Source organism: Euleptes europaea, chromosome 1 (assembly GCF_029931775.1).
Source record: "Euleptes europaea isolate rEulEur1 chromosome 1, rEulEur1.hap1, whole genome shotgun sequence".
In the NCBI taxonomy this organism is placed as follows: Eukaryota; Metazoa; Chordata; class Lepidosauria; order Squamata; family Sphaerodactylidae; genus Euleptes; species Euleptes europaea.
The window spans coordinates 107,705,384-107,719,600 of NC_079312.1; the positions used below are offsets into that span (position 1 = coordinate 107,705,384).

At 44.5% G+C, this 14,217-nt stretch overlaps 1 protein-coding gene across 1 annotated transcript in view; it reads left to right on the forward strand.

Moving 5' to 3' along the window:
• SLIT3 (slit guidance ligand 3) overlaps nt 1-14,217 on the forward strand; it is a 590,119-nt gene that overhangs the window by 539,312 nt on the left and 36,590 nt on the right. Inside the window, exon 30 of the mRNA XM_056847932.1 lies at nt 189-326. Within this exon, the coding sequence (XP_056703910.1) occupies nt 189-326 (138 nt within the window). The remainder of the gene's footprint in view (nt 1-188; nt 327-14,217) is intronic.

Here is a 14,217-nt window from a genome sequence, read left to right on the forward strand (position 1 = left end):
CTTTGCTGACCAGAGTGGTCGGATACATGTCATCAGATGTACGAGATGTGTTGCATCTTTTTTGCTTTGAGTTGTGTATCCCTTGCATCTTCACAACTTGAACCATTTTATTTTGTCTAACTGATCACTGCTGGAGTTCTTAAGCACGTGTTTTATTCCCCCCGAACTCTCTGATTATCTTGTTTCAGATGTGAGTGCTTACCTGGCTATAGTGGCAAACATTGTGAAACTGATGATGATGACTGTGTGGGACACAAATGTCGACATGGCGCATTGTGTGTGGATGCTGTCAATGGATATACCTGTATTTGCCCTCAAGGGTTCAGGTAAGCAAAGTGTCATGGGTCTTCAGGTCCACGGAACTGTGTTTCATAGTTCACCACCTCTGTTGACAAGAGTAGTTTTAGTTAACTGTCTAAAAACAAGGCCATTTTAAATGTGCACATTGTTGCTTTCAGTTATATTTGACCTTTATTTGGGTACAAAAAGGCAAAGAACTGCAAATGTGAAGAAATATGAAGAAATATAATTACCAGCAAGAGCTGCAGTTTATACTTTGCAGAAGAGGAAACCTAAATCATACTGCTGTTAAGACATTTGTTGCATATATTATTTGCTTATTTATTCTAAGATAAGAGGGCTTATAGAAAGAGGATTTACCGTGCAATCCTGAAGGGGGGGCAGAACTGTGCCACTTGCGCCATGCGAAGTGGCATGGACACCGGCACAGGGTGACTTATGCCAGTCCCTGGGATTGGCACAGCGGTGCAGGGCTCGGGTACAGGTGCAGCCTCCCCAGCAGCGTTGTCCCAGCATAAGAGGCTGCGCCGGCTTCCAGGGGGGTGTTGCCGTTCCCAGGGGCAGAGCTGACATTAGTCCCCGAACCCTTTTTGGCCTGGGAACACCCCTTTACGCTGCAGCGAAGCTATGCCAGCAAAATAGCTGGTGTAGCCCTGTGAAACTCTACGAGCAAGTTTCACGGGGGTTAACTCAACAGCACTTTTAATTTTGTTTTTCTGGCTGGGAAGCCTCTCAGGAGGCGGGGCAGCGGCCCCATTCCTGGCTGTAGCCTAACTACCCCAACCCCTTCACGAATGGGCTGCCCATGTAACCAAAAGCCCTGAAGCACAAGTGCAGTTTCTGGAATGAATAACACTGCGCTTCTTAAATAAAATTGGCAGTGCCATAGTAAAGACATGGAGTCCATAACCTGGTGATTTTTTTTTATTTTTAGTGCCATAGGATACTCAGTAGAGTTTTATTCTTACTAAGACAAAGAATCAATGGCATAATTTCCTTTCTCAGAAAAAAATCCATTATATTAATTTGTTTTTATTCATCTCTTCAGGATTATTATATTGGTTGTAGGGTGGTACATTAACTTTAAGGGGTTTATAGACGTAAAGATTAGCCAGGACACAATCTTTTAACATATTCAGAAAATGCTGCTTTAGGTTCAGAAACATTATGAAATATTAAGTGTGAAATATTAAGTGCCTTGCATCCCAGAAACATTTGGGGTGCATATGGACATATCCTTCAAAGCTTCTATGTTTTGTGGTGTATGTGTTTATGCGCTTCCACAATCTGGCATTCATCTAAGTTTGCTCCTCAAATAATGCAAATACTTGATCAACTCTAATGCTGATTTTCAATTCCTTTTTGTGTCTCGCTCCCAAATACTTCACAGAGGTTGGTCCCCTTTTTTCCTAGTGTTCTGCACTTGTATTTCTTAATAAACTTTGGAGTTTAATTTGTTTGATTTTAATTGGAATCAGTTATTATAAACTTTAAAAATTGCTTGAAGAGTTTGGAAATGGGAGGAGGGGAGGTGGTCCACGATTGTCACAAAGACCAGCCAATCAGCACTGGGCGTAGCCTCTTCAAAGTAAATCCAGCCACTGGCCATTAAGGCAGGAGCATTTCTTGGCCTTGGGTGCAGGGGGGAGGGAGCAAGAGGTCGTTGGGCAGTTATGCCCCATGTCTGCTCTTATCTGGGACTTCTATTTGGTCTGTGCCAGGCATTGAAAGAGGGATAATCAGAGTCGGTTCATCAAAAGATCAGCAAATCAGCACTTACAGTGAGGGAAAAAAGTATTTGATCCCCTGCTAAATTTGCCCGTTTGCCCTCTGACGAAGAAATGACCAGTCCACAATTTTAATGGTAGGTTTATTGTAGCTGTGAGAGACAGAATAACAACAGGAAACCCCCAGAAACCCAGAAGACAAAAGTGAGAGATTGATGTGCATTATAATGAGTGAAATAAGTATTTGATCTCTTATCAACCAGCCAGATTAGGGTTAGGGTTAGGGTTCTGCTGTCGACAGAAGCAATCAATCCATCAGATTCCAATCTAGCCACCATGACCAAGACTAAAGAGCTGTCCAAGGATGTCAGGGACAAGATTGTAGACCTGCACAAGGCTGGACTGGGCTACAAGACTATTGCCAAGCAGTTTGGTGAGAAGGTGACAACCCTAACCCTAACTGTCAACCTCTCTCGGTCTGGGGCTCCATGCAAGATCTCATCTCGTGGAGTTGCAGTGATCATGAGAATGGTGATGAAGCAGCCCAGAACTACACGTGGGGACCTTGTCAGTGATCTCAGGGCAGCTGGGACCATAGTCACCATTAAAACAGTTGGTAACACACTACGCCATGAAGGACTGAGATCTTGCAGAGCCCGCAAGGTCCCCTTGCTCAAGACAGCACATGTTCAGGCCCGTCTGCAGTTTGCCAATGCACATCTGAATGACCCAGAGGAGAACTGGGTGAAAGTGTTGTGGTCAGATGAGACCAAAATCGAGCTCTTTGGCATCAACTCAACTCGCCGTGTTTGGAGGAGGAAGAATGCTGCCTACGACCCCAAGAACACCATCCCCACAGTCAAACATGGAGGGGGACATATTATGCTTTGGGGGTGTTTTTTCTGCTAAGGGGACAGGACACCTTCAACGCATCGAAGGGACGATGGACGGGACCATGTATCGTCAAATCTTGGGTGAGCACCTCCTTCCCTCAGCCAGGGCATTGAAAATGGGTCGAGAATGGGTATTCCAGCATGACAATGACCCAAAGGCCAAGGCAACAAAGGAGTGGCTCAAGAAGAAGCACATTAAGGTCCTGGAGTGGCCTAGCCAGTCTCCAGACCTTAATCCCATCGAAAATCTGTGGAGGGAGCTGAAGGTTCGAGTAGCTACACATCAGCCTCGAAATCTTACTGACTTGGAGAGGATCTGCAAGGAGGAGTGGGACAAAATACCTCCTGAGATGTGTGCAAACCTGGTGGCCACCTACAAGAAACGTCTGACCTCTGTAATTGCCAACAAGGGTTTGGCCACCAAGTACTAAGTCATCTTTTGCAAAGGGATCAAATACTTATTTCACTCATTATAATGCACATCAATCTCTGACTTTTGTCTTCTGGGTTTCTGGGGTTTTTCCTGTTGTTATTCTGTCTCTCACAACTAGGGCTGTTGAAAATTTTTTTTTGGTAAAGTTCGGCTTCGGCAAAATTCGGCTCTTTTTAATTTGGGACGTGCCAAAGTCTGAACTCCCCCGCTTCGGATTCGTGAAATTCAGCGCAAGATCCGGAGTTTGGGGGAAAATTCGGCTGGGGTTTTGAAGTGCTGGGCGCCGCCTGCCCAGGCAGGGCCCCCAATTTCAAACCGAGAGTTGGGAAGGGGGCGGGGGTCTTTAAAGAGCCCCCCCCCAAGGGCCTTCACAGGGCTTCCCTGAAGGCGCTCGGGCTCTTTAAACAGATCTGCATCTTCAGGGAAGCCCCGTGAAGGCGCGCTTTTAAACAGAAGGCGTGCGGGGAGGGGAACAGATTTGCGCCACCCAGCTGGAAGGCGCAGATCCATTTAAAGCGCCCCCCACACGCCTTCAGGGAAGCCCCGTGAAGGCGCGCGGGGGGCTCTTTAAACAGATCTGCGCCTTCCAGCTGGAAGGCACAGATCTGTTTAAAGCGCTCCCCGCCCGGCTTCAGGAAAGCCCCGTGAAGGCGCGCGGGGGGGGGGAACAGATCTGCTCCTCCCAGCTGGAAGGTGCAGATCTGTTTAAAGCGCCCCCGCCTGGCTTCAGGGAAGCCCCGTGAAGGCACGCGGGGGAAAAAACAGATCTGCGCCTCCCAGCTGGAAGGCGCATATCTGTTTAAAACACCTTGTTGGAAGGCAAGAGTCCCTGGAGCCTAAGTGGGGAGTTTAAAGACCCCCCACCCGGTTTCCCGGGAGTCCCGGGAAAGTGGGCGGTGGGTCTTTAAAGGTGGGAAAAGGCAAGTTTGGGAACGCTGAACCTGCCGAATTTTCCCCCCACCTTTTTTTCTGTTCATTTCCATCCGAACTGAAAGCCCCCGAATTACGGAAAATTCGACAGCCCTACTCACAGCTACAATACACCTATCATTAAAATTATGGACTGGTCATTTCTTCGTCAGAGGGCAAACGGGCAAATTCAGCAGAGGATCAAATACTTTTTTCCCTCACTGTACATAAGAACATAAGAAAAGCCATGCTGGATCATACCAAGGCCCATTAAGTCCAGCAGTCTGTTCACACAGTGGCCAACCAGGTGCCTCTAGGAAGCCCACAAACAAGACAACTGCGGCATCATTGTCCTGCCTGTGTTCCATAGCACTTAATATAATAGGCATACTCCTCTGATCCTGGGGAGAATAGGTATGCATCATGACTAGTATCCATTTTTACTAGCAACCATGATTAGCCCTATCCTCCATGAACATGTCCACTCCCCTCTTAAAGCCTTCCAAGTTGGCAGCCATCATCACATTCTGGGGCAGGGAGTTCCACATTTTAACTATGGGCTGTGTGAAAAAATACTTCCTTTTATCTGTTTTGAATCTCTCACCCTCCCGCTTCAGCAGATGACCCCGCGTTCTATTATGAGAGAGAGAGAAAAGCTTCTCCCTGTCCACTCCCTCCACACCATGCATAATTTTATATGCATGTCTCCCCTTAACCTTGTGCATAACCCCTTCAAAGAAAAATTGTGTTTCCCTTTGCTCAAACTAGGAAGAGTGTGCGTCTTTCCACAAACATGCTGACCACACTTTTACAGCAAGCTCGCCACTCAAATTATGTATGCTAACTTTCAGGGCAGCAAATGTGCCTTCAGACCATTTTCATCATAGTTTGTTTTCTGTTGTGTTAGTCTTCAATCTTAAAACACATCAAAAGTCCATAAGGAATGCAAAGCTAAGGCAAGCGTAGAAATGGACTGCCAGAAATCAGGTTAATCAGCTCAGCATTCCTACCCACTACCCTGCTCCTCATCCCTAAAGTCTTGAGATTCTGATCGCCACGTTTCTGTTTTGCTTTTGCTATACAAGATCTCCATGGCCCCTGCCTGACAATTTTAAGTCTCTGATTCTGACAGCTGCCAATAGACCTGTCTTCTGAAAATCTCACTGTATGTCAAAGATAAGAGCACTTCACCAAATGGATTCCCTAATCATTGCCTGGGGGTTAGCTGTTGCTTCCTTCCAGACAAATATTTTCTGTATTTGAAACGAAACACACAGCAAGATAGCAACAGAACCTGTAAAAAACTGGCTCTGATAAAACAGAAATGTGGGAGCATTTGTGAGCCTTTTTTCTGGGCATTGAAGCCACCAGCAATTTTCTGACCTCCCAGTTTCATTGTTTCCCTTCTTTTGTTCTGACCATGTACTTCTGTTGCAATACTTCGCTTTTAGCATCTTGAAGAACAAGTATTGATTCTTACAGTGATATAAGGTCATGGTCTCAAAAGCTCAGTGCTTAACAAAAGATAAGATAAGCAGCTGAATTTCTTTGTCTAGCCTGTCTCTTCAGTTCCCTTTTTAGATCTTCTCTTGACTTAATGCTGATTGCACAGAAAAGAGCTAATGGATACATATGTCTACGTTCTTGAATTAGCTATGTTCCTAAAAGCGTCTGTTTGTTGATGGCATGTTACTGGAAATACGGTAGGAAAATCGTGAAGATTAAAAAAAACCCTTTTGGCCGAATGGTGCAGCGTGTATCGCTTCCGGTTACTGCAGTGCATGCTGACAGGATCACAGGATCCATGCTAACAGGATCCTGGGATCTGTGAAGGCCACTTGTGTGTCATACCCTTGCCCAAGCTGGGTGCTTAAAGCATGTAACAATCACATCAGTGAGTCCCTAGTGTCCATTAAAAATCAATCACTGACCCATGGCATCTTTCCTTGTGCCTCAAAACAAACAGTCACATCCGTCCATTACTTTAAAAAAATACCTAGACAGAAACGATGTGGCCAGTTATTGCCCAGTCTCTAATTTGTGTGGTGTAGTGGTTAAGAGAGGTGGATTCTAATCTGGAGAACCTGTTTTATTCCCCACTCCTCCACAGGAGTGGCAGACTCTAATCTGGTGAACCGGGTTGGTTTCCCCACTCCTACGCATGAGACCAGCTGGGTGACCTGGGACTAGTCACAGTTCTCTCTGAACTCTCTCAGCCTCACCTACTTCACAAGGTATCTGTTGTGGGGAGAGGAAGGGAAGGTGATTGTAAGCCTGTTTGATTCTCCTTCAACCCCGCGAACGAATAAAATCAGCAACTGCCCTTTCATGGACAGGCTCTGTGGTGGCTCCCACATTACGGTCTGCCTGTGATGGCCCACAGAAGCCCAGTCTTGTCAGATCTCAGAAGCTAAACAAGGTTAGCCCTGGTTAGACCTTAGAACTTGGATGGGAGACCATCAAGGACATCCAATTACATCTTGCCTCCTTGTCCCTGTTCTTCCTTTCCATCTCTACTAAAGCATCCTGTCCCTACCAAACTGAACAAAAAGCCCCCTTGAAAAAAAAATTCAGTATGGCAATGCAACTAACCTGTGTAAACTTACATATATAAAGGCGTTTCATGGTTTTACAGAGAGGCCTAGATTCAGGTACCTGCACAGATATGAATCGTATTGGATGGCCTTTAACAAATCCTTGTGTATCAGGTCGGCCTATCTCTCAGACTGATTGTTAGAATAAAATGGGATAACCCCATTTGTGTCATCCTGGACTCTTTGGGGAAAGGGTGGGATAGCTATAATAAATATATGAAGAGAATAAGTTTCAGAGTTGGGCAGAAGATCCTTGCATTCCGTTTATTGTAAGGAAGGCTTTTTCCATGGTACTCTTTTTACCCTTTAGGCTGTGCAGTTTCAACTGAAGATTAAAATTCAGTGAACAGAATCCTCCTAGTTATTATTCTTCACATGGATTTGGCCTTCTGTGTTTTCTTGGCAGGCTGCTCGATTGGGGATTGGGAATCTTTTTTTTTTTTTTTAAAGATAGCAATTGCAAACATTGTGAGCACCACAGAGTTGAGTTCTATGATGTGTGCGCATGTAAAATCAATTTCAATTCATTTACAAGAGGGTGCAGTGGCACATGCCTTGGGCATTAACTGTGCAGCGATTTCAAAGGCCAAGCGCCAGTAAAAGAAGGCTTGCTTGGAGTCACCCATGGAAATGGAAATAAGAACAGTTGAACTAGACTGCAGTGAATAAGAAGAATGTTCGCTGAAGTCTGTGAAAGTGCAGGATGATGTTCTAATGAGCATACCTGGAGCTGCTTTATACTGAATGAGGCCCTTGGTCCATCCAAATCAGTACTGTTTACATAGACTGGCAGCAGCTCCCAGGGTCTCAGGTCAGGTCTTCCATGTCATCCACCACCTATTTCCTTTTACTGGAGATGCCAGCGATTAGACCGGGGACCTTCTGCATGCCAAGCAGATGTGCTAGCACTAAGGCATGGCCCCTCCCCAAAGTTGTTTTGTCTGATGTGCTGAATGGCCAGTATACATGACAAAAGTCCCATTTCCATCCATGTAAGAAAAGTAGGAGACTTGCATGTAATTCACTAACACTGCCTTGAGTTCCTTGTAGGAAGGGTAGGATAAAGGTGCAGCATGATATGTAGACAAGAAGCCATCACACACGAACACACGAAGCTGCCTCATACTGAATCAGACCCTTGGTCCATCGAAGCCAGTACTGTCTACTCTGACCGGCAGTGGCTCGCCAGGGTCTCAGCTAGAGGTCTTTCACATCACCTACTTGCCTAGTCCCTTTTAACTGGAGATGCCGGGGATTGAACCTGGGACCTTCTGCATGCCAAGCAGATGCTCTGCCACTGAGTCACAGCCCCTTCCCTGTAGGGCTGGTTGCACATGGCTTACTGGCATACAAAAAGCAAACCTTGTTAAGTATTTTGGAGTGACTGTAAAAAGAAGACTGGGGAGAATGCTAGCGAATTAGAATGATTTTTTAATCTGCGTATTGACATTTAAAGAGGAACTCTTTGGCCCTTTGCTTTCATCAGCACCACTCTTTCTTACTCCGAACTATCATTGCTAAGGAGGGGGAGGCTGATCTTTACATTGTCCATGCTTTTCCAATTTTCTGCCATGACAATAAACAGCATCAGTAAAGCAGCAGACACGGATGGATCAATTTTACATCTGCCAGTTCCTTAAAGCTTAAAGCTGTAGTGTTTTAAACCACTACCCTTTGTGATTGTCTCGATTTTTCTTTAAGCTAGAATTCTGCAGGTGTAATTGTGAGAGCTTTTATGAGTGGAAAGGAAAGATGGACCTTTTAAAAGCAAATGCATTCAGCAAAATCCTTTTTTCAGCTGTATTTAAATAAAGGCCAGCTCTTACTCCTCAGAGGAGCAACTGGGCACTCAGTTGTCACTTTGTGACAGATTGCAATTGCTGTGAAATTCACTGCTAAACTCATTCCCCTAGAGCCATAGCTTTCATTTTTCCCATAGTTCTGGTTTACTTGTATCGTCGTTTAGTTTATTCATATACTGCCTCTCAATTAAAGTCCCCAAGGCTGTCTACAACACAACAGAATATCTGTTACACATGACAAAACTCCTGTACCCATCCATGTAATGAATGAAACATAAATATTGAAACATGCATATTGATCACTAACACTGCCCTAAGCTCCTGAAAGGAAAGGTGAGGTAAATCATCCCACATACATGCATTTTGATGCCTATATATACTTTGTATATTCTGAAGGAAGCTGTACCTTACAAGTACATCGGCTGTTCCCCACCTTCTGGAATGACCTGCCTGAGGAGTTCAAAAGGGCTCCCAAGCGTCAGTCATTCTGCAAACTATGTAAAATGGAGTTGTTGAGGAGGGCTTTTCTATAAAGGTAAAAGGCCTGTACTATAACAGAACAGTTCAGGAAGGTACTGTACAAAGCGAAAGGGATTGCAGACTGTACCACTGTGTACAGGACATGTTATGGGTTTGCTGCATGTATTATCCTGTTGACACTGCATTGTTTTCTATTTAAATAATACATTTTTTCTGCATTGTATTGGAACTCTTGTTTTATGTCTAATAAGCTATCTGTATTCAGACTTCTGTGATCCGAGTACATTGCTTATTATACCTTTTGATGTTTATCAGCCCTCCCCATACTTATCTCACCTGTGTGATCCTTCTCAACGTAGAGCCATTTCTCTGGCCAGATTTAATGTTTTCCATCTGCGCTACTTGAAGGCAGATTTCAGAAAATTCCTCTGTCTGACAGGCTTTGTCCTTGCGGCAACAATTGTATTGAAACGGTTGCTCATGTCCTATTTTGTTGCAGTTTCTACACAGAATCTGGTAACAAACTTTTAAGCCCCCTATTGGTTAACAGACTGAAAGTCTCAGATTCTTTTAACATTTCCTATTTATTGAACAACCATTCGCCCCATATATTGGAGACGGTGGCAGAGTTTTTAAAGTTTGTTTTAAAAGCCCGCCAAATGGTTAATTAGATGGCAGTATCAACAAATAGCGCTATTTGATGTAACTTTCTTTTAACCGTTCCACAAAGGGCACTTTTTAAGATCTCCATTCCTTTTGTACCCTTTTTGTATTATGTTTTTATGCCATTAAGGAATGATGATGATGACATTGCTTATTAGATGTCCCATCGTATTGATCAGATCAGCTTACACTGTGAAATTCTATTTGAATCTTATTGAGAAAGGCAAACTATAATTATAGTAAATAAAATACAGTAAAAATCAATGAAAGTGAGTTTCCCTGTAGGGCCACTCTTCCCGTCACACCATTTCTTATGGATATAATTCAAAGGTTATCTAGAAATGGTAGACTTATCTAGAAGGCTTTTAGGGCATTCCCAAGTGGAGGGGCAACAGGCCAAAAAGTCCTCTGGTGGATTCCTGCAAGCCAAACTGCTGCTAAGTCTGGTTCTCAGAGGAAGGTTCCCAAGGCATATGTCAAGTCTTGGGGTGATTAATAAAATTGGAAGATGTCCTTCGGGTATTTTGCGGCCTAAACCTATTAGGGCTTTGAAGGTCAAAATCAGCACAATGTATTGAGCATGGAAAATGAGTGGAGGTCAATGTAGATGGTATATCAGTGGCTTAATGTAATCACTCCTGCGGGAACAGTAATGACAGGGAGATTTGTTTTTCATGTTATAACATGCATATGACATGTTGAATTGGCAGCTTGCAACCTTAGGAATCCATCTCTAGAATTCTGTGATTATTTCACTTGATCTTTTAAACCATGGCACTTAGAATATTTGCATTATGTCCAGAGAATGGTTTTATTATCTGTTGGCCATAGAGTTTTGATTCCAAACCATCTGAAAGGAGACTATCTAGCTAACTGTCTGTGGTACTTGTTCAAAATAATGGCTTCTACAACTTCCTTTAACAATGACTCCTGCGAAATTAAACCTCTAGAGCTCTAAGAAGGGATGGGAAAACATATGGACAAGTTTTTAATTAAAAAACCTCTTTTATACTACTCAGTGAATATTATAGTTTGCAACAACCACATGTTGGGGGTACTTGTGGCAGGTGCTGTTGCCACACATCATGTCTGCATCCAGGAATGTGGTACACTTTATTGGGTAGACCAGTGCTAATTGTCTGTCACATTTTGGACCAGATAAAGTTTTTATACCTTCCTTAAAAGCAGCCCCACATAGAGTACATTACAGTAATCATGTCTGGATTTTACCAGGAGATGTGTGACTACGGCCAGGTCCTCTTTCTCCAGAAAGGTCACAGAGGGCAAACATGCCTCAGCTGGTAAAAGGCATTCCAGTCAACTTCTAACATTTGACCATCTACAAACAATGTAGCATCTAGAAGCAACCCTGAGCAGCTCACCCTAAATTTCAGGGGAACCCCATTTGTTACTGGGAGAAACCCCATTCCTGGGTCAGCTTCAGTCCCCATGCATAGCATTTCCACCTTGTTTAGATGAATCATCATCCATCCCTTCACTGCCTCCAAATATCAGTTTAATACTTCTACTTCCTCTCTAAATTTTGATAGATAGAGCTGTGTGTGACTCCTGTAGCAGGGGCATATTTTCACATCCACAAATGAAAGCATCTTCTGGTGCCAAACATAAAGGAAAGCTGGTGCTGGGGTTGGGTGGGGGGCAACATGAACAAAATGAAGGCAGATTCATAACATTAACATCACATACTGTATATACTCGGGTATAAGCCGACCCGAGTATAAGCCGACCCCCCAAATTTGAGGCCAGAAAAGGGAATTTCTTATTGACCCGCGTATAAGCCGAGGGTCAATAAGAAATTCCCTTTACCGGCAATGCTGCGCTCTAAAATGGCAGCCGCCATTTTAGAGCGCAGGGCCCCTGCCCCAGGTCGCCCTCCCGCCGGCCTCCCAGGCCCTCCCGCCCCACCCCACCCCACCCCAACCCCAGTGCCATCCAAGGGGGGGAGGGGGAAGAGCCCCTGAACCCCCTACTTACCGGGAGACGCGGCGAATCGGCGGCGTGGCCTTCCTGGGCCGGCAGGAGGCCTTTCCAGGCCCCTGCCGGCCGGAGGAAGGCGCTTGGGCGCGTGGGTGGCGGCGGCGCAGCCGGCAGGGGCCTCCTGCCGGCCCAGGAAGGTCCCTGCCGGCAGAAGAAAGGCTCCTGGGCGCCTGGGCGGCAGCGGAGCAGCCAGCAGGAACCTCCTGCCGGCCCCTCCAGGCCCCTGCCGGCAGGAGAAAGGCTCCCGGGCGAGGCTGCGAGCGGTAAGTTCCTCCCTCCCTCCTCCTCCCTCCTCCCTCCTCCCCCCTCCCCTCTCCTACCGTATTGACCCATGTATAAGCCGAGTTCGGCTTTTTCAGCCCTTTTTTTGGGCTGAAAAACTCGGCTTATACACGAGTATATACGGTATCGTAATTCTCAATACCCAGAAGAGGCGAGTCCTATAAATCTGAACGAGCATTGGGGCATCACTGCAGTTGTCTCTCTTAATTAGTTATGGTTGAGGAAGGAAACGAATGAATGATGAAACTGTGTCTGTTGCCCCTTCTGACCTGGGAAATTCTTGTTGTGAATCTATCACAGTTGCCTCACCCAGGTGGGCTTGCCACAATAGTGTTTCAGCATTCCCTTCAGCATTGCAGAGGAAAACCAGGAAGACCATATTCATATAGGCTAGTAGCAAGAGAGGGAGGGGAGGTGGGTTTTGCAAAGTTATACACATGGCTGTCATTACTTCTCACTTGTCACAGTTCAGTAAATCTGGCTCCATCCTCTGTACAGCGGTAGCAAACTCAGGTTATATCATTCTTTATTGACAGCTACTGTGTAGGTGTCTCTGACATAGCTTATTGGTCTGTGCGCTTCTCAAATAAATTATATATATATATATATATATATATATATATATATATATATATATATATATATATATATATGTATGTTTGTTTGTTTACCCTTATATGAACTCTCTTTACAATTCATGAACCCCTGGTAAGCAGAGTCTGACTTGTTAAACCTTCCCTTCAGCAATCCACCTGTTTTTTCTCATAGATGTCACTGTAGAGGGGAAACGTATATTACAACCGCTAAGCTTCGTATAATGCATGTTGTTTTTATTTCTTTGTTGGGTAGCTATTTCAAAGTTCCCCCGCTGTGATATTTTCCAACAAGGAATCTCAGCAGCAATCATTTAAGTAAACAGGGATCGTACAAAACTGCAGGACCCAAACTTGCACATCCTCCAGCACTTCTTAGAAGACAGGAGTAAATGACATATTCTTCTTGTTAGATGTGGTGTTGTTGTTGTTTTTTAAAAATATCTCTGACAGGTATTTGTGGGTTATGAAACACTTGACATTGGGAGCTGAACAGCTGTGTCGGAGACACTAGCCTGTAAATGGGGATGAGGTTGCAGTTTAACAACACCATCGTGTTGGTATGATGTCCTTGGAACTCTGTAGAAATCTGAAGGCTATTAGCATATTATACACTGAAGTTTTTTGAGCTACTGTGTGAACTTTTACATTATCTCTTAAAGGTAACATGAAGTTTTATTCTGCTAAAGCATAGTATCCTCCCTGCCCCAGGATGTGGTAATGGCTGCCAGCTTGGAGGGCTTTAAGAGGGGAGTGGACATGGAGGAGAGGGGTATTCATGGCTATTAGTTAGAATGGATACTAGTCATGCTGCATACCTATTCTCTCTAGTAGGAGCATGCCTATTATTTTGGGTGCGGTGGAACACAGGCAGGATGGTGCTGCTGCAGTCGTCTTGTTAGTGGCTTTGTAAAGGCACCTGGTTGGCCACTTTGTGAACAGACTGCTGGACTTGATGGGCCTTGGTCTGATCCAGCAGGGCCTTTCTTATGTTCTTATCCATCTGTAAAATGTGCCAAATTAATTCATTTGAAGCCTGTTCTCCCAGGAGGCACTATTTACTATCAGTCTTGAAGACGATTTGGACCCAGCTAGGACTATGAAGAGTAGATAAAAGGACCAGTGTTTTGAATCATTGGAAGAAGTAACATCTGGATTATCAAATGACTACTGATCAGGAATAAACTTTTCTTCTTTCCTAAATCCAATAATTATCTCTAAAAGAGTTTTGAACCAGCCTGCTAAAAAGAATCAGTATGATAGGGAAGAATATGATATACACACAAACAGTCAAGTAATTGTCTTTTGAACTCTGGGATAGCCAGTTGTGTGAATTTTTAAATACAGAGGACTTTTAATTATTAAGGAGTTGTGATTATTTGCACACAGTCTATTTTAGGTGTTAAAGTTATGTTGGACTCCTTCATGGCATGACATTTTGACTGGTTCTATAAAATGAGCTTTTACAAAACCATCTCTTTCCACTGTATTAGTGAACGGGCAGCCCATTCCTGAAGGGGGGGCAGATCTGTGGCAGCTGGGA